Source organism: Melampsora larici-populina (genome assembly GCF_000204055.1).
Source record: "Melampsora larici-populina 98AG31 unplaced genomic scaffold MELLAscaffold_23, whole genome shotgun sequence".
Taxonomy (NCBI): Eukaryota; Fungi; Basidiomycota; class Pucciniomycetes; order Pucciniales; family Melampsoraceae; genus Melampsora; species Melampsora laricis-populina.
In genome coordinates, this window is record NW_006768787.1 from 1011682 (window position 1) to 1032247 (window position 20566).

A 20566-nucleotide genomic window follows, 5' to 3' on the forward strand; every position below is an offset into this window, starting at 1 on the left:
ATAAGGTGGCACCAATACCCAATGATAGATAGTTCCATTTCAATTTTCCAATTGAAATCACGAAAAGAAGATATGAATATTCAGATATTGAGATGCTGCTATCGAGTTCGCGACGTTGGAATTGGAACAGAGGTACTCACTCTGACGGCGCTCACTGATTCGGCATGGTAGAATGTTTTGCGAGCCAATATAATTCCACAAGGAGCTACAATGAGCTGGTCATTGTGAGTACGGCTCCTTGATAACACGTATTTCCCGGCGGCCTGCGATTGCCCCCCATCGCGCGCTGCTTCATGGGCCCTTTGCGACTCATCAGCTTGTTGCAAGCTCTCCAGGTCGACAAATTGGCCTGTTTCGGCGTCCAGATGCGGGGTAGGATCCGGATGGAGATTTGACCCAGGCCTGTTGAGGATTGCAGTAAGGGAGAAGTTACCTTTCACTCTTTCTTTGAAGTTGGCCCACTGTTTGACATGCTCGGGGTCATCGCATGTGTCACTATTCGCGGCAGAGATACGAGGGCAGGGTTGGGCTCGGCATCGAGATCCTAGCAACGCAAAGTGTTCTGTGCAGAAACGGTGATTGACATTGGCAAGCTTGTTGGTACACGGTCCTTCCGGCAGAGGTCGCCCAGAACTTTCCGCTATTTCGCGGAGTTGTTCGGTGGTCGCACTGCAACGCCAGTGACCAATGGTCAAACCATCAGTCACTACCGCACGGATAGCTGATGATGGGGATGGAAAAATCGTTGTCAGGTGAAATTTGTTGACAGTAGAAATTTGTTGACAGTAGAGTCGGGGAATCAGCGATACAAACACTTACATTTGTAGAAGCCTTCGCCGGTGACTGGATCCACCCCGTCTGGTAATAATCGAACGCAAGTTGAGAAGTAGTGGTCTCGATATCGTGTGCCTTCAATCAGCAGTTGATCTAGGTGAGTTTCAATAGCCGACTCAAATCGGATGTTGTCGGTGCCACTAGAGCTGACGACTAGGGTGGTACCTCTTCGGTCGGCATGCTTAATCAACGAATGAAGCATCAGGCCATTACGACACACTTCCTCTGACATAGACGGTGTAAATAGTTGATCGGGGGTGAAGGTCGCCGCGGGAGTCTCGTCTACAAACACCATGTTGTACCAATTCACCAAATTGAAATGAGAGACACTACCCAAATGGTGTCAGTCTCAATTTGTCAACCGAGTGATTCATAATTTGGGCTTAGCTTACTGTCCTAGCATTTGTAGCACCCGGAACATGTAGGCCATTCGAGTACTCATGTAGTAATGACAGGTGATGTGTAGATAATCCATATCGCGGCCCAGGTCCTTTGTGTAGTAGTATCGAGCGCTATCTCGGGTGTAAAAACTGGGCCTATAAACGGTGTCGCATTTGGGGTCTGCTATCAAGGGTCAATGAAGAGGCATCTTTCTGTGTATGTTTAAGGTAAGGTCTCACGAACTGGAGCAACTGAGGATAACGGTCTGCACTGGGTGCACACCGTCGATGTCATGAAGGTATCCATTGATCCGAGAGTGCACGTGTAAGGCGTAGGCATCGTCTTTGGAGCATATGACACAGTGGGATAAAGGTGCGCGTAGAAATCGTTCGGGCAACTTCGTGGTAAAGTTTTGTTGGAGACCCATATTGCGTATGGAGAGTGTTGGATCGATTCGACACCAGCGGAGTAAGGGGAAAAGCAGTTGCCATAAGTCGTCCAGAAGGTCGGTGGGGAATTGAACGGATAAGGCCTCCTCAAGGAATGGTAACACAGGGTTTTGATTCGGTGACAGCCGTAAGGAACCACCGGCGCGATGTTCGACTTCGGCAGAAAGCGATGCAAAGCGGACGAAGTCTGACACCGTGAGTGTTGCGGAGAGGTGTGGTGACCGGTTGATGAGTTGGATGGTAAAATCGCGTAATAGCATGTTCGATGATGTGGTTGAGGTTGAGTCGATGGGAGTTGTGGTGTGGTGATGAATCGGTGTATGAGGCTTGAGCCGATTGATGTCAGCTGTTGACATCCTTCATCCCACAAACAGGCCGTCGATATTATGGCATATGAGGTAAGGGGCGAAACGTTTTTTCGGTTTAGTCATAAGTCCCAGGGTCTAATTGTGGTCAGGAAATTTCAAGCTGTACGCCTGATGGAAACCCATACTTCATGGGTATGTGCAGGTTTATCAGCGTTATCAGGGGGTTGTCAGGGAATCCCCCGGTTCTTTGGTTTACCGACAGTCCTGTGGTGTATGAGGTGGGCATAAATACATTCAAGTTCAACCAAAAAATTTGAGGGATTTTTTGTATCACAAAGATTTCATAGGGAAACTTATCACTCTTTGCAAATTGCAGTCTAGAGTGGTTTCCAGAATTACCCCAGCGACATAGGTTGGAACTCCTGTTCACTTTAGTTGTATAAGGCAAGAGACGGGGGAGAACTATGGAGTAAATCTTTGAAGTGGTGTAACAGTTCCCATTTGACAGAGATTTACTTCATGAGCCTTGGGATTACACCCTATAGTCTCTTGTCTAACCTTATGAATTTGAATTTGGCAAGGGACTTTGTTAAGTTTGACATTAGATGCTCTTAAATGCCTACCCCAATTCTGGATTGAAAATGTGCTTAGACATGACTGACTTTCCTTCACCAAACTGGCCACATCTCTTCCTGATTTTACAATACAAACCCCACCTGGCAGTAAAGCATGTATGTACCCCTCAGCACCGCACCAATTCAACTGCACAGACAAAAAAGTCACCACAGCATTTGACCACAAGTGCAGTCAAAACACGACAAAAAAACCCATGCTACATTCTGAGTACCTCCGGCGGTAGGCTTAGCTGAAGACAGCTAAAGCTATCCCTGCACACTGAACAATACTCTGAAGTCACCTCACAAAATAATCACAATCCAATTTCAGGACACAAAGGGAAAAAAACACTAACGTCTAGGGATCTCCGTCCAACAATAAACAAAAAGAATCCATTTTGTGACTGTCTCCAACATTAAAGTGGCTCGCAAGAACCTTGAGGTAACAAACACAATGTATGATGGAGAGATCCCAAGACGGAAAATATAAAATCACAAACAAGAAAATCGATCCCATTGAAATGGGTGGACTAGAGCCGTGGGAGCGTGTCTCTATTATACGAATTCATAAGTAGTAAAAAGCTCTTCAAAACTTATCACGTTTGTAATCGCCATTTGGGAAAGTTTGGTTGACATTCCTAAGAGCAAAATACAATATTTTAGTAAGAAGAACAGATTTGAAGATTTGTTTGAAATACTAACATCAACTTGGTGTTTTGACTGAATGCATTTCAAAGATCAAGATCAAAATGTCAATTTTTTACATCTTCAAGGGATGATCAAAGTCTACTCACCCCTGTTGGACGTTGTTCCAAGGTTCTGAAATATCAAAAAAAATCATTGTGAGATTCAAATGCACTGTTGTCCATCCGATCTACGAAACGATCCAACCCAGCGACATTCATAGCTGAGGAGACTCACGTGGGTTGTTGTGACGATCCCAGACAATGTCGGGCCCCCTTGCAAGACGAGCGAGGTACCAACTAGCACCGCCGACAGCAGTTCCCATAACTACGTCTAAAGAATTCAAAATCAAAGAGGCTTAGTGAGATTGCCCAAGACTTGGACTCTTGGAGAGGGCAGGACAACTTACAAATGGGGATGACCTGTTGTGATTACGATGGCAAATTTGCTCGAAAATATATCAATGTTCTGTCGATCATATTCGGCTCCTTAGTCGAATAGGCTTACCGCGGGGTCGTACCAGTTTTTCCTATGATACCATGAAATTGTTTATTTTTATTGAGTCAGTCAAGTAAGAGAGTTTAGAAGATTGAGAGGTAACTAACATGAAGCGGGCGAATGACATGATGGATTTCGACGGGTTGATCGATATTGCGAGAAGACTGATGGGCACAATAAAAAGGTTGAGGACTGAATGCTTGGTGATATGGCTACGATTGAGAATATCAAATGAATTTGGTTAGCTATAGTGTATGCAGCAATGAATTGAAGATGAAGATGATGTGTGAGGAGTTTCGTTGATGTGAGAATGACTGACGAATGGTTTTGAGGAAGATGGAGTTGACTTTTACTTTTCAGTATCAATCCGGGAGCTTTCGGTGGGTGTATTAGTCGATCACCTTAAGGTCAGAATCTATCTTAAGGTCACCTTAACCTAGGGCTACGGTGGCCGGTGGCACGTCCCTATGTAGGGCGGCGGGCCGCGCACGATGTGTTTCTCTCGACCAAACAATTGGCTCCATGATTTGAGACGAGCCCTGACGAGCCTGTGCTTTGCCGTTATAAGATGGGAAACACGAACCTTGAGACAGCAGGTGGACGCTCGTCCATCCTACCATTGAAGCAGAAACTCGATCAAAAACTGTACCATGCAAGCAAGCACGAGCCATCGACACTTGTAAAATTTCCAAGAAGCAAACTTTGCAATCTTGGGAGGAAAGTCAAGATGAACTTGCTACTATTTCATTGCAAGGACTCTTTGTGATTATAAAAAGTGACGGAGCCAATCATTCCAGATCAAATTTGAGTTTCTGGCTGATCCTACTCAGGGTTTGGATTGAGGTAAGCTAGCTTGGGTGACATGCCTGGTGAAGTATTCTACTGTTTTAGCTGAGGTCCATCTGCAAAGACGTCCAAATATTGTGCTTTTGAAATCCATGATCTCCAGACCAGGCTCAACATTGGGACGACACAAACGTGTAGAGGGTTTTTGTTGCCCAATTTCGCATCACGCAATATCCTTATCATCGTTGGAGGATTTGTGGTTCTTACATCTATGCTGCGTAACTCTTTTATGTATACAAAATTGAAAGTTATGATATGCAAGAGATTAAGACCCAAACTTATATATCGTCCATGATATACCTGATTGTTCAAGCGCAAAACGTATCTTTGGAAAATCGTGAGTAGATGCCCACGAAGTCAAATCTTAGTGGATCATGCCAACGAGTAGGGAAGCTGGATGAGGTTGTCATGAGATGTTTTATGATGTGACAGCTCGCTAAAGATCATGATTTCCTCATTCTTGTTAGCATCGGCTAACATCTTGCTTTTGAGCTTCACTTGGCTCCACTTGGTTGATAGTAACCAAAAGGAGATACGAAGGCTGTGACATTGGTATAGGCCCAAGACAAAGACAAATTGACTATGAAAAATTGCGCCCGGATAATTCGATTGGACATCAATTGCGCAAGGAAAGCTTTATTTCGCTCAAGAGCGTTTCGAGTTCTTTCACATATTCATGTTGGGACCTTTTCTCAAACTTGGAAATGCAATACTGAACTTGTTGTGTTATGAATTCTTGGGTGGGGGCGATTGGACTTTTGACGACTTGGGGTCGCAGTAGCCAAATAGAGAGGATTGACACATTAGCTTGGAGTATGCGCTTTTTAGAATCATTATCAGTTTATTGAAGTTGACCTACCAAATCTCACTTGGAGTGAGGTAGCGGCATTTCCAAATGTATTCTGTATGACAAAATGGACCATCCTCCAAAACGTCGTCCAGCTAGGGCATAAAGGCGCGAGGATAGGGTCAATTGTAACATTTATACTGGAAGATGAAAGAAAGAGAAGCAGAAAGCTACTCAGGTGTTACTCACTCCCATCCAGCGTGCTGTCGGACCATGTCTTGTACTACTTGAATCCACTCAGATTGCCACACTGGATCAGATGAGGATCGAGGCTTTTTTTGCAAGAGTTCTTTGACGTCGCTAATAGACTCTTCCACATCTTCGACATCCTGGGCAAGAGCATCGTACACAAAATGTAGATTTACAGAGTTGCACCAGCTGGAGAAAAGTGGAAGTGGTCAGCCTACTTATGTATCAAATTTTTGAAAATAGCGGTTTTCGAAACGTCAACTGACTTATGATTGATGCTGATCACAAGAGGAGACAAGTTTTCAACCTCATGTTTCCAACCGCTCGGTCTAAAGGTCTTGCCCAAGTAGCGTATAGAGTGAAAGAAGATGCTTACTTAAGTTCCATATTCATTCTCATTGAGGGTGAAATAGCTGTGTCGATATTGACGGGAAAGACGCACTCACACAAATATAACTTCACGTTCCGATTGAATGATGGTGATGGGGTCCGACTTACCGGGTTCATAAAGATTCCAACGCTTTTGACCGAGGATATTGGCTGACCACGAATACGATGCATCTGTCGTGGGTCAGTGAGATTTTAGTCTATCAATCCAACCTGAAGATGCAAGGTATGGGGCCCGCTCCGCATGTCAACTTGGACGCAGGTCGACCGAGGTCAAGTGACTGGGGCTGAGAGAGGAGAAATGCAGCGTACAAACGTCTGAGTGGAATGCAGTATAAGTACCCCCTTGACCGATATAAACGAAACGAAAATCATCTTGGGTCCGGGCTGTGTAATAGCTGAATTGCTCAGGATTTATGAGAGGAGTTCACTATTGTCGATCGTGAGGTGGAAGAGGCTTAAAGACGCACGCATTCATCCAGTCATCTTGAAAGATTTCCGGTGTAGAGTATAATGAGCGAGGATTATCATCGGCCCCTTCCACGATCTTGGGTAGATGCCAATCTTTGACATAAAATTTTGTGCTTGGCTGATTGGGCATATCAGCAGAAAGGTATCTTTCCCATCGCTCGATGACTTCACTGAAGGGTATGCACCGATGAGTACTTGCGTACTCATCGCCGCTCGAGGTTGATAGCACATCGCCAGCCTCAGACTCGACACACGAGACAAATTGATGTCCATAAGAGGTTTTCAGCTCTGCCAAGTTTGGGTAGCTCACTCCGTCATGAGTTGAAGTCCATGATTGGAAAGCCGCCCAATCGTCAATCAAGCCTCGGCGAATCAAGCAGGGTCGATTAGGAAAAAGGTACTTTTCTAAAAAGCTTTTATAGTCTGGAGGCGTTGACAGAACGTCCATCTTACATCGAGCTTGGTTGAGCTGACTATCGGCGTTGGAATGGATAGTTTAAAGGAAAGGTGAGCGGTTCAGACTGTTCAAACTGGCTTGCTATCTTGTCAACTTTTGTACAAACCCTAGTATTTAGGGTTTAAGTCTCATGATTGACCAAAAAGTCGAAAATCAACGATTCTCACTATCATCGACTAAAAGTAATCGCAGTGCAGAACAATGCCTTGATCATGTACCATGGCACTCAAGACCTGTGTACAAGAACAGGTCTCGCAACCTGGACTGGCAAACACGCCGAGAAGTGCAAGGCTCACCAAATTGGTTCAAAACGACTAAACCAGGCTGAGCGACAAAAAGCTAAGGACGCAGATTGGACGACTTGATAAATTCAATTTGAGTAATGAGCTAGACCATCGGCAGGAAGAGAGCGGTATGCAACGGGGCTTGACCTATGTATTCATTTCAAGAGAAATCAGTTGGTCCAATAACCTTTGGTTATTTCCATTGCTAGTTGGAGGGCGTCACCCAGAAGTTTAATCGACCTCTTTTCCCAACGTGAAATGACCAGCAAGTTCATCAAAAGGTACTTCACCTCACCCTTCATCCTTTCTATCTACTTGACTTGCCTTTGAATCGTTCGACCTAATTTTAATTTGCCTTATACATAATTTATTCTTATTTATCCACTTGGCTTTATTACCGTCAGCCCAATTACTGGTTTAATTGCGCCTTGAAGGCATCATCAAATAATCAAAAGTCACTTCATCACGAGTTTTATCAATAGTAGCCATCAAGATGAGTTACAATCAACAATACTATGCGAATCCACCATCAAACAACTATCCTTCCTCGCAGGGTCCTCTGGATACAACAATCCCAATCATACCACACGTTCACAAGTCTCAAGGCATGAGCACAGGCTTTGAAGCCAATCCATCCTCCTACAACCAGGATAATTCCAACCCTTTCATCTCGGGAGAACCGGAAATAGTCAGAGACCTTAGCTTTAGGGATGAGAAAAAGATTGATATCAAGGAGGAAAAGATTATCGAAGCTCCCCGGGCTGCTCCGCCAAAGCCCACTGCCTCAAAGCCAACACCAGTTCATCTCAGCGACTCGGTCAAGTTCTGGACGTGGTTCAGTCCGTATCGTCAAATATTGGTCTTGACTATTGGCATTCAAATGGTAGCAATCCTGGTTACTCTCTCTGGCGCATGGATATATCCCAGAACTCACATTTCAGCCATGGTCGGTGGAAATCTGCTGGTAGCTGTTGGCATCCGTAGTGAATGGGTTATGCGTTTCCTTTATTGGTCTTCCATCAAGCTTATCAGAGGATGGGCCCCAATGAAGTTACGGGTCCTCGTTGTAGCCTTTTTGTACCATATCGGTACGCTTAACATTCCAATCCAATTCTCACTAGTTTCATCTCCACCTCAGACCAGATACTTATGATTGGCAAATGACTCCAGGTGGACTGCACAGTGGCTGTGGAGTGGGTGCAATGTTGTGGCTAGGATTATCGTGGTCATATCATCTACTCAATCGTGAACTATATCACTCCGTGGTCTTGGGAACATTGTTTTTATCCTTAGTAATCGTGGTGACGACATGCATCGTAGCTACTCCTCTGGTGCGATCAATGTATCACAAGTGCGTCCACTTCAGCCTTTCTACCAGACCACACGAATCTGTCGTGATCATGACATTGACACGTCTTTTACAGCGCCTTTGAGATAACACACCGATTTTTAGGATGGTACGCCTTCTAGAGCTTCTTCAATTCTTTTGCCTGACTGACAAATTATATATTTTCTTTGATTATTCCCACTATCAGGGCCGGAGTTCTTTCAAGTCTTGCATTTGTTCTAACTTCAAGTTGGTGGGATATCAACACCCATAGTTGGAAAACTTCAACTTCTTACTTGATTCATCTAGAAGAATTTTGGTATGTTATTGCACTATTCCCCTTGTAAGCATCGTCTTCTTTCATCGTTTATCTTGCATATGTCAAGTACCAACTCTCGATCTTGCTTTTTAATTTTAGAGTCATCGGCCAATGGATCACTGTTAGACACGTTCCCGTCACTGTTTCCGCTGTAAGTCCATTTCACAAGAATGTACACAATACTCAACTCTCAACGCGGTTTAAAAATCATCCTACAGCCCTCCTCTAAAGCTTCAGTCATCAGAGTTCCAGGGGGACTTACATCTGGAGTCCATACTCGTGTTTCCCGTGGAGGTCTACGAGAATGGCATATCTTTGGCTCAGTTAGGTACTTATCGAAACACTCAAATACAAACTTACCAAAGCACTCATCAATATTTCTGATTGTAGTGAGGGCAGGAATTCTGATTGTCATTACATCGTCATGGCTGTCCAAGGAGGTTTCACGCGTGCGATGAATCGTGACCAGCCTGCCAAATTGTACACCAAGACTTGGAAGGTTAGAGGCCTATCTCCATTCTCACAAGAGTCCCTTACTACATTGCTAAATTTCGTTTTAACATTGTCTTTCCTCCTTTTACCAGCCTTGTGGTCTACCTTACTTCTCTAGATTGTTCACTAAAGGTGTGGCAATTTGTACCGGGTCAGGAATTGGTGCCGTAGGTTCCACTTGCATCCAACACGACGATTGGTACTTGATTTGGATTGGGGCTGATCTGGAGAAGACATATGGGAAGGAATTGATGACTTTGATCACTACCAAGATTGAACCACATCGACTTTTGGTCTGGGACACCAAAGGGCCACTTGGTAGACCTGATGTCAATGTCGAATTAGAAAGAGTTTTCCGAGAGTGGAACGCACAAGGTCATTATCCTTTTCATTTTCCAACTTCTTTCCTGAGCTTTCAATTCGTCGAATTCGTTCTGATCCCTTGGAACGGTCTTCTTTCAACAGTCGCTTTGTTCATCGGTAGTCCTTCACTCAATCAAAGTGTCTTGAGAACTTCCAGAGCTCGTGGTATACCAGTGTTTGTGAGTTTGATCCTTTCCCCTTTTAAGCATATCAATCCTTGAAGATACTAACTCCCTTCAACCGTCTCAAGGGATCCATTTGGGACGCTTAAATTGCTGCGTGGAAACATTCGATTTATTCAGGAAGGAAAAGTCAGACACTGATTCTTTTCATTTCGTCTAGGTAATCATTGTACTCTAGATGCCCTATTTAGGCGATTCGCACTTGTACTCCCCTTTGACACAACTAGAACATACGTTCTTTAAACAGAAAACAACATGCCCTAGAATTGTTCCATTCATCAATCTGGATTCCATATCCAAGACTATAAAAATTAAGTATTACAAATGTATAAGCCGCATGAAAACTCCCAGGTTCCATGATCCCATGACAAAGAATGCACTTATATCAAAAGTGATGCAATTCTTACTACCCAAATCTCTTTTTCACATATATACACGAATATTCTTCTGGATCTTGAGAGCAAAGGCCTTGAAACAGGGCTGGCAGGTGGAGAGATAGCCTCTACCACAGGTAGTATTCTATCACAGGTAGTATTCGCCTCCGTAGGCACGTTGATGAAGTCAAAGTTGAGATCTATCCTATCGTGATAACCACAAGAGAATGATTCTGGAGAGATCAACCCTCCAACATGATTTCTGATATCATATATGGGCGCAATATAACATATCTTGAAATTATTATTTTGGCAAACGTATTATAATGGTAATTGTAATTTCCCTAGTCACTACCACCAAAGAAATGTTGACACCATCACCACCGACAAAGCCACCTCGGATTGTGAAATCCGAGGCATCCCTGGATGATGATATTACAGACATAATCCAAGGCTTTATTAAAGACCAAATAACTCTTCAGATCATTTCCTTGGACATACAGTCTGAGGTGATTCATTTCAGAGGTTATCCCAGATTTGACTGTCTGAGTCTCTTTGTTGGTTGTGCCTTTGATGACAGTAGTCCAGCATGCTTTTTGATTCCTTGACTTTTTTTAATTTTCAAGGTTTGAGTGCCTTGGGTTCTGCCTACTCAAGTACCTAGCTATTCTCACCTGCCTAGAATTTGAACAGCTAAATCCTTAACTAACTTACACGTGGGAATAAATCTTGGACAAAAAGTAGAAACAAATTGAAAGATCAACAAAATCCTGGCCAGCTTGACTCCGGAAGTCATTCTTGGGATAGGATCCTTGTCAGCAGGGTGCAGCAAGCTGTGCTCTGTGGGCCCCGGTTACTTAATCAAAGAAGGGGCATGTGTAGACCTATTAACCTGTGATGCACACACATTTGGGAGTATTCCATCCACAGCTCTTACCCAAACTAATTTAGCTGAGGTAATTCCCACTGTGGAAGCCAAGATAGAAAACATGTTATATCTTGGTCTGCTCTCTAAATCATCTGTAATTCAATTCTACCATGAATTCTAAGCTTTAAACCATTGCCAGTTATAAACTTTTACTATCACCAATCCATACCTATTGTGCCCAAATATGATGTTAGCCACACCCAAGGAAATCATGGCTGTGGATGCAGATCTTTTACACCTCAAGCAATTACCTGGCCCTATTTGGAGCTGTTAAGCACAGATCTTGGGTATCTTGACAAGTAATGTGGCTCAGAAATGATGAGTTCTGTCTATTAAAGAGATTTTCAGATGAAGAAAAGGGCTACAACTGATTTCATACATGAAATGAGGTACTATACTGATATGTGACATACAATGTTATAATGTTTCACAAAGGGTTAACTGGAACATTGAGATCATAACAGCAACCAGGGTGTAAACAAAAGCTATATGGGGACATCTGGGGATTCTTCAAAGGACCTTTCATTATCATACCCTCAAAATGACTTATCAGACCCTACTGATGAATGAACTCTGAGGGAGTTTGAATGCTTTATATGGAGCATTTGGTTTTCAGCCAATCAAAAGGTGGTGACATAAGATAGATCCTCAGACTCTGGTACTGAGTCAAGTGTCAAGACTCAAGAGCTATATTATATTTACCAAACCAAACCAAGCACTGTGTTTCATCTCAAGGGCCCACCCCAAATCACTTATCATGTCAATATTTTGTCAGTGGAACAACTCCTGTGGTTAAAGATCAGAAACATGTGGCACTAAACTAGAATTTGCAATACAAAATTATGTCATCAGCCTCAGGTATATATAGAATACTAGCTAAAAAATCATCAAACTAAACAATTCATCATAACTTATCTTGAGGGCTTGCTTCCAATTTGTAAAACAAACTGGAAGCAAAAACAAGCATCTTGATAGAAACTTGAAACATATGTTACTAGAGTCCTTTCAGAATTCATCTAAATACTTGACCCCACTACTTCCAGACAAAAACATCATTCTGCATCAAATTCCAAAATTTTATCATAGGATTTTTGCAATCTTCAATCAAGACTTTAACTCATCACTATCACTTTGTATCTTCAATTAGACAGTCCAATAATTCTCCAAAAAAAAGTGAGTGCTCACTCATTGTTGATTCCATCATTCAATTTAATTCCATCAGATTTGTGAACTTATCAAACCCTGAATTTCTCCTCAAGTATCACAAAATCATTGGACTGCTAAAGATCAGTGAGTGCAATGGTATTCTACTTCTTACACATCTCTTTCATAATCATCCCCAAGAAAATCTGCCTTCTTTTTGGTTATTCGATACCATGATGTCACTCTTGTCTCTGGATCATCTCTGGCATCCCTTATCAGATTAGCTAGAGATGAAAATTTTAAACCAACCAACCAAAAAAATCTCAAAAAATAAGTACACTGATTCTTGACTTTGATTATTTGTGGTGTTTTTTCAGAAAATTGTCACTTCCAGAAAATATCTAGCAGCCAAAATTCCCAACAGCTCCAAAGACCTGAATTGGAATCAAGTGCACTCAGTTCACCAGTAGTTTGACAATAGCTTCCTATTCACCAAATTCAGCTTTGTACCTCATCATCACAAACACATTTAGATATCATCAATAAATTATTTCAAGAATGATTTTCATCCAATATTCAACTTTCAAATGCTTGATATGGATGTCAGTCATGTCAATTTCAAGTGCACAGTCTGAAGGACTAGAAGGAATACCTGGGTTGATACAATGTGGGCAGTGTCATGCAATGCAACCAGTGATAGACGAGATACCCAATGTATCCTGTGGTAGATCAGTTGAATGTGGCTGTAACTATTCATGGGAATGTTGCACACTGGTTACAGCCTATAAGATGGAGTGCCTCTGTGGCACAACACTTCAACATGAATGTCCTTCAGACCATTCTGGAACCTGTGCAGAAATCCATCCTGATTTGGAACCAGTATACCAAAGATAATATGATCTGGCAAGATAATAAGTTTTTATTATCTGTAAAGTTATATCTTGTCTGGTTTTTGAGGATCATATTGGTTTGGCATTCACAAATTTCATCTTTTTGTTCTTTTACTGTGAGCTTAAATCTTCTTGGTTCAGAAACTCTCACTGGGGTAAGAGTTAAAAGGGGTTTAATATATTGTGACTTGTACCCATATCACAAATCAGGTAAAAAACAATGGAATGATAAAAGAGGCAATATCAAAATGTGTGTTGATCATTATGAATAGAGTTGTAGTTTCAAGCAAATCTCCAATTTATCAAGAGTGAAATGAGGTATATGGAAGTAATTTATTGGTATAAAACCATTAAGAAATATAATTAGTTGACCTCCAGGTATTGGAATGGTGGTAGAGTCACCCAATGTATGTAATGCTAGATTACCCAAAGCTTGCGACGGTAATCTAGAGTCCATTACGAGTGGTAGGGTTTGACCCGAGAGGTGTAAGGGCCGAGGGAGCCCGAGGCCCGAAGAGGAGTGGTGGCGTCGAACCAAGGGGAAGAGAACTCTCCTTGTCCAGAACTACCCGAGTTACCTGATTCAACAAATCCATGGTTTCCTTACAGAAAGAACAACAAACCTCTGGTTACAAGATTTCACCTCAGATAAATTCAATATCAACAATGGCCTCCCTCAAGGATCTCCTCTTTCCGTCATTCTCTATATAATCTATAACTCATCTCTACTAAGCTCAACTCCATTGACGCCGAAAGCGAACAACCTATCTATTGGATTTATAGATGACGTGGTTCACATTGTCTCATCGAAGTCCTTTGAAACTAATATGTCTAAATTGCAGGATCAAGCAAACAAATCACTAAGATGGGCCAACACACACGGGGCCATCTTTGACAGGAAAAAAGCTCAGCTCATTCATTTCACCAACAAAAGGATAAAATCCTTCCCGGAGTTCTCTTTTGGCGACACCCGACTAAAACCCAAAAGCAAAGTTAAGTGGCTTGGGGTCTGGTTTGACACCAAACTCTTATTCAACCATCACCTTCAACAAATGAAAAAGATAGGCAAATTCACAATCGGCCAACTACAGCGACTCAACAAATGCTATTCAGGCCTATCGCCTAAAGAAGTCAAAAAACTAACGCTAGCAATCCTACTACCTCGCATATTATACAGAAGTATAGTTTGGTGCACGGAAAGGAACCTTAACAAAGCTGATAAAATCCTCTCCCAGTTGCAGAACTCAGCAAATAGAATTATCCTAGGAGCATTCAAAGGAACGTCAACCAACATGCTCAGCCACGACGCGTACATGATTCCATTCACGATGATAGCAGCCAGACGACACCACAAATTCCTTCTCAAACGACTTACAGCGCCACAGAACCACCCGACAAACATCTTCATCCAACATGAATTAAAGCTACAAACAAAAACACACAAAGGGCCGATCCAAGATGTTTTACGAAGTCAGGATCTCAAACTACTAACCAAAGAAGAGATGGAAATAATCTACGCTCACTCATTCCCCCCGTGGACAACTAATCTAGGCCAAGTCATTAACCTAGACAAGTCCAAAGAAGAAGCGACAGAATTAGTTCCGAAACAAGTGGAAGAAGAAACAAATAAGAATGCACTCATCATATTTACAGACGGTTCAGTGAGTGAAGAAGGGGGAGGTGCCTCAGCGGTGACGGAAACAACAAATAAGACAGTATCTATTAACTTTCATCACAACTTCTCGAATCACGAAGCTGAGCTCATGGGAATTTACCAAGCAACCGAACTAGCAAACGAACTCTTCAGACGGAACAGACCACCGCTGAAAGAACTTGCAATATTCAGTGATAATCAAGGAGTATTGAGACTAATTCACGAAGCGCCTAGACAAACATCAGGCCAACATCTAATCATTAAAATAAGAACTAACATCCGCAGACTCCCCACTGACGCTAAACTTAGACTTTATTGGACTCCAGGTCACACAGGTATAGAACTTAACGAAAAAGCAGATGAATTGGCAAAAGGTGCAGCAAACAATAACCCAAACGCAATAACGATCCCAACAAGTTTAGGAAGTTTGAAGAAGAGAACCAACGAAACCTTTAACATCAAAGATATAATATTTAAACCAGGCAAAAATCCCTATAAATCAAACCCTAAAGAGATCTCATTAAGCTTACAAGGAATGGAGAAAGGTGGGGCGGCTGCGATCTTTCAGCTTAGAGCCAAATACAGTCCTTTGAACGAACACTTGTTTAAACGTAACCTAATTGACTCACCTCTATGCCCACATTGTGGGCTGAAAGAGAGCACTGAACACTTTCTTTTGTATTGTAGGAAACACTCAAAGGCACGGAAAAAATTCAGAACTCGCCTTCGTAAAGAAGAGATCAAAGTCAACTGGAACAATGCCAAAAAACTGTTAGATACTCCAAAGGGCTTCCCCGCTTTAGCGGACTTCATTCTTCAAACTAAAAGATTTATTCATTTCCATTCTTATACACAGGACAATACCCTAAAGAGAGCGACCACAAAACAGGTTTACGAAGTGACGGAAGAAAGACGATAATTTCTGAAGGTCCACCCATTACGTTATACGATCGCTGTTCAATCCCTCACGGGTTTGTTGACCTCCAAGATACGTCTTGGGTACACAGGGCTTCGAGACAACGCATCTTCTAGTCCCAGGACTTTAAAAATAACCGTCACGTACAGAAATCTGTTCAATCCCCTGAGGGTTCACCAGCCTCCAGGGATCATCTTGGAACCATAGGCTGGTGAGACATTTTTTGAACTAGTCGCAGTGGACTCTAAAACACAAGCATACGTACAGATTATGTTCAATCCCTACAAGGGTTCGGCGACCTCCTAGGTATACCCATGGAATCAGGCGTTCGAGACATAAATCAAAAAGGTTAACCTTTCTAGCTCTAAACACCAACTTGGACTGTTTCCTATACGGAGAACGCAAGAAGTTTCTTGAGTCTAATGACTCCAGCATCCTTAACAAGATGATGGGGGTCCATCGCTTTCCTGCTGGTGGGCTAAAAGCCTAAAGATGGATTTTAAAAAAAAAAAAAAAAAAAAACATATAAAGGGAATCAAAAGCTTAAAGCTTGGACTTTTTCAAAAATTACTGTACTATCTTATTGTCACAGAGTAGACCTGATTTTGATTAGATGGCCGTTTTTTCTCTAAGGTGTACTAGTCTCTTGTACAATTACTTTGTTCTGTTAGTGTTATATGCAATCAAGCCAAACACACTTAAAAAAAAAAAAAAAAGAAAAAAAAAAAAAAAAAAGAGAGGGAGAAAATTTTCCTCTCTACGCCCCCACTACCACTTCTCCACCTCTCGTTAGCTCTGCGTTTGAATTTCTAATAGATCTCCTATTAGAAATTTTCCTTTCTTACTAAAAAGAAGATATCTCTCTTGTATCCTAAACATTACCAACCTCAAGACAATTTGTAGTACTTCATTTCTCATAAAATTCCTGAATGAACCAAGAAAGAAGAGATAAATTAATCGCGAAGAAGAATAAATTACATCAAATTGTTAAGATGTCTAAGTCTTTGGAAGAAGAGAAAGCTGCGAGATTGGCTAAGGAAAAAGAACAAGCAGAAGAGAGATCGAGAAGGGCGGAATCGAGAACGCTTCAAGAAAACTCTGGTGTGTCGGGAGGAATCAACAGATTAAATCCAAGCGGGAGTTTGCTTGGTCATGTAGAAGAAGGAGGCCTAGAAGAGGATGAGGAAGAAGGAAGCGAAGATACGGATTCAGTGTCGAACACAGAAGATGTTAAACCTTTAGAGTTGAAGAAAAAGGAGTTAGAGAAGTTGGAGAAGTATCGAGAGGAGGAGAAGAGACGTCAAGGAAATGCATTGGTTGACTCAAACCAAGGACAACAAGTACAGGTCCTACCTTATGATGGTGTGTTTCCTGTTGTTTTATTTATAAGATAGTCTCCTTTTCTTCCAATTCCTATCCTTGTCCTCGTGTCTAGAAGCAAACGGTTTCTAGAAACCCAAGCGTTCATTGTGGCTGCTTGAAGCGCCAGACGTTGAAGAAATGAGGAGGCTGCTGTAGCGCCAACGTTGTGAAGAGACAAAAGATGAGGCCGCTAGTAAGCGCCAGGTTGCAGCTAAATGCGCACCGTAGAAGAGTGAGGAGAGATAGTATCTCAGGAAATCCTAGTAAACCAAAGGTCTCTAATTTACAATAAGAGAACGAAGTCAGCTGCCAATAAAGAGCGCTAATGGAAGACTTGATTCATTATCAAAAGAGGCCTAATAAGAGATCAATACTTACGTGTTCTGGATCCTCTTGTTTGTTATTAGCTCTTAGAGTATCAAACGACAATGGCAAAGCCTCGGGGAGTAAAGCCTTACTAGAGGCTCTCACAAAAGCCTTAGACTCCCGTGATGGGAAGACTGCTCGACATTTGATTGATAATTTCAACTCGTCTTATGGAGATATGATTCATATGGAGTATGATGGTTATAAACCTCCAGAGCAGAGCGGCTCAGTTCTAGATGCAGCGCGTGTAAACCCTGTGGAAGCGATATTAAATCAAGTCTCAGCTCCAGGTTCGACGCTAACTACGGTGAATCAAAGCACAATCCCAGAAGCGACGCATGTGAATGATAGAGTCCTTAACGGAGAATCAAATGCGGTCTCAAACGAGGTTCAGCCATCTTCAAAAGAAGGAGGGAAGCTAGAGAAAAACGGCAAGGCTAAGAAGAAGGCTAAGAAACAAGAAATTCCAAGTGATGACTCACCTTCCAGCGATTCAGATGATTCGAATCGAAAGAAGAGAAAGCCGAGAAAGAAACAAGCGAAATCCAAGAAGAAACGCTTGGCTAGCTCTAGTTCTTCGAGTTCAGACGACTCAGGGTCGGACACTTCGGATTTGTCTTTGATTTTGAGTTCAGATGAATCAGAATTAGCCAAGAAAGCGGAGTTAGAATGTGAAGTGGTAGAATTTGACTCCGCAGACCTTCCTAGGAAGTGGGATAAGGGCTTCAAACGCTTAAGAGCTTACGTACCGTTATCAGTGTTCAAGAAGGTAGACCTAGAAGCGTATCATGATGACGATGATGATGAGAAGTCAAAGGACAAGAAAGATAAATTTAGAAGCTCAGAGAAGGCGTTAGAAAAACAGCTGACTTACGGTGATTTCGTAGAAATGTGCGATCTAGAGGAAAGATACGCTAGAGAAATTTATCATTTAGACACGTATGCCAATTACATAGTGAAACATAAACAAATTGTGTCAGACTTGAAGAAGAAGTATCTTTGCTGGATGGTCGGTCTTCGCTACCACTTAGCAGTTAGAACGGTGATTTTTCGAAGGAGAAAGTTGATCAAGGCAAAGGTGAATGGCAAGACGGTCTGGAAAGATAAAGTGAGAATCCCGAACGGCCTACAACCGTCAGTAGAGGGAAAGGCGAGGTTCAATGCTGAACGAGCTGGAGATCTTCAATACGATGGTAACCCTTATGCACCAGGTGGTCCGAAATTCGGGTTTAGGTTCTCAACAGGCAGACCTAAAGAGTCAGTGACCCAGACGGTCGTAGAGAAAGTGATTGAGGTTAATAACTCAACGAATCATACCCCAAGGGGTAAGAGAGGAGGCTTCAAGAAACCTTACGTGAAAAAGAATTACTCATTCAACCGTAATGGTAAGAGTGACTCATACAATTTTTCTTAGCGTTGAGGTACAAGAGACTGAGTATTTTTCTCTTTGGTTGTGGTGTAGATTCTCAAGCAGGAAACAACACGGCGGGCCCAGTGCAATCCACGTCGTACAAGCCGAATTACTTCAACAAAGGACAGAAAGCGGGAAACGCTAAAGCTAGCACACAAGAGGGAAACCAAGCGACGTGAGTAGTTGGCAGGTAGAGAGAGTGTTAGCGGAAGCTAATGAAATGTGGTCTCTTTGTCTCTTACGGTTTTGGTATGGTCTGCTGCTCGCGTAAAACTCGTTGAATGCGTGGTTGGTTCGCTTTGCTTGTACAATTTGTGTGTTTGAATAACTGGATACGGTGAAATGTGGTGGAATGGAAACTGTGGATGTCCCTCTTATTTCATTTTGTTAGTGTCTGATACAGTCTAAATTTGTAACCCAAAAGAGATGTAGCAGAATCCTGAGAAGAAAACGCTTGTTTTGAAATGTTAGGGTGATTAGTTTCTGCCGTGTGATTCCCCAGACTGTGCTTGGGAGTGACAAGTTAGGAGAGTGTGGTCCAGAAGAGGTTGGAGGACCAGCGACACGAGATGACTTGGCAGAAGAAATAGAGGAAAGTCAATTAGAGAGCTCAGAAGCGTCTTCAGATGAGGAACAGAAGAGAAATAAGAAAGCTCTGATTCCCTTACGTGAGAGGAAAATATTTACGGTAGAGGTGGTTCCGTGGCCGGTTCCAGTCTCCTGCAAGATGAAGGTGGGAGAGTGGGTTTGCGTGATGGAAGAGGCAGGCCTTCAAGAGGATATACCTTACATCGTAAATGGATTCACACAAGGTTTCTGTTTAGGCATTCCTCAACATGAGATAGAAGGAATGAAATGGTACACGCCGGCAAATCACAAATCAGCTCTAGCAGCAAGATCCCAGATAGAGGCCACCTTGAAGAAGGAATTACACGCTGGAAGAATAGCGGGTCCTTATACTCACGAAGAATTGTTTCGCCAATTTGGTTTCTTTTGGTCAAACCCAATGGGTAGCGCCGTGAATGGCGATGGTTCGATTAGGATGGTAAACGACTTGTCATTCCCTAGAAATGTACAAGGGATACCGTCAGTAAATTCTTTTGTGAGCAAGTTGAACTATGGGACCTACTGGGACAACTTTAACAAGGTGGCGGGATTTTTTCAAGAGAATCCAGGAGAGTGGGATTTAGCGATCTTCGACTGGCAGAAAGCCTACTGCCAACTTCCAGTACACCCGTGTCAAAGACGTTTCTTGTGCATATTAGATTTCTATAATAGACTCTGGGTCGACCTAGCAGTTGGGTTTGGTGGTGTCGCCAGTTGTGGAGTGTTCGGAGCTCCAGCACATATTTGGAAACTTGTAATCGAATACCTCCTAAAGATATGGAAGATCTTCAGGTGGGTAGATGACAACCTAATGTTACGAAGGCCAGGCGAGAAGGTGACACTAGCGGACGTGACAGCTTTAAGTACTTGCCTAGGTGTGGCGACAAACCCAGCCAAAAATTTTGACTTTGCTGAAGAACAGAAATTTGTAGGGTTTATTTGGAATGGTCACGAGCATACGGTGAGACTACCTCAAGAAAAATT

The 20566-nt window shown here is 42.5% G+C and overlaps 5 protein-coding genes across 5 annotated transcripts; 2 read left to right on the plus strand and 3 right to left on the minus strand.

The window, feature by feature from the left end:
• Positions 1–915: 915 nt before the first annotated feature.
• MELLADRAFT_87891 (uncharacterized protein) lies at positions 916–1924 on the minus strand (the record flags this gene model as incomplete). The annotated part of the gene is made up of 4 exons (XM_007411094.1): positions 916–927; positions 986–1163; positions 1227–1395; positions 1459–1924. 4 exons carry the CDS (start codon positions 1922–1924, stop codon positions 916–918), a joined length of 825 nt encoding a protein of 274 aa, XP_007411156.1.
• A 957-nt stretch (positions 1925–2881) lies between these two features.
• On the minus strand, positions 2882–4137 carry MELLADRAFT_56354 (uncharacterized protein; the record flags this gene model as incomplete). The annotated part of the gene is made up of 8 exons (XM_007411093.1): positions 2882–3224; positions 3289–3306; positions 3381–3405; positions 3508–3603; positions 3680–3692; positions 3778–3799; positions 3876–3980; positions 4088–4137. Coding segments are annotated over 7 exons (239 nt in total), but the record flags the coding sequence as incomplete, so codon positions are not given.
• Positions 4138–5230: 1093 nt separating this feature from the next.
• MELLADRAFT_87893 (uncharacterized protein) lies at positions 5231–6956 on the minus strand (the record flags this gene model as incomplete). Its single annotated transcript, XM_007411092.1, has 8 exons — positions 5231–5421; positions 5474–5556; positions 5651–5839; positions 5917–5979; positions 6027–6044; positions 6097–6211; positions 6350–6435; positions 6508–6956. The coding sequence occupies 8 exons, from the start codon at positions 6954–6956 to the stop codon at positions 5231–5233; spliced, it is 1194 nt and encodes a 397-aa protein (XP_007411154.1).
• Positions 6957–7742: 786 nt separating this feature from the next.
• On the plus strand, positions 7743–9558 carry MELLADRAFT_87894 (uncharacterized protein; the record flags this gene model as incomplete). The annotated part of the gene is made up of 8 exons (XM_007411047.1): positions 7743–8337; positions 8393–8600; positions 8674–8706; positions 8785–8919; positions 8995–9046; positions 9114–9223; positions 9286–9394; positions 9520–9558. 8 exons carry the CDS (start codon positions 7743–7745, stop codon positions 9556–9558), a joined length of 1281 nt encoding a protein of 426 aa, XP_007411109.1.
• A 7271-nt stretch (positions 9559–16829) lies between these two features.
• MELLADRAFT_64026 (uncharacterized protein) lies at positions 16830–19155 on the plus strand (the record flags this gene model as incomplete). Its single annotated transcript, XM_007411048.1, has 4 exons — positions 16830–16938; positions 17607–18162; positions 18889–18950; positions 19028–19155. The coding sequence occupies 4 exons, from the start codon at positions 16830–16832 to the stop codon at positions 19153–19155; spliced, it is 855 nt and encodes a 284-aa protein (XP_007411110.1).
• Between the last annotated feature and the right edge of the window lie 1411 nt (positions 19156–20566).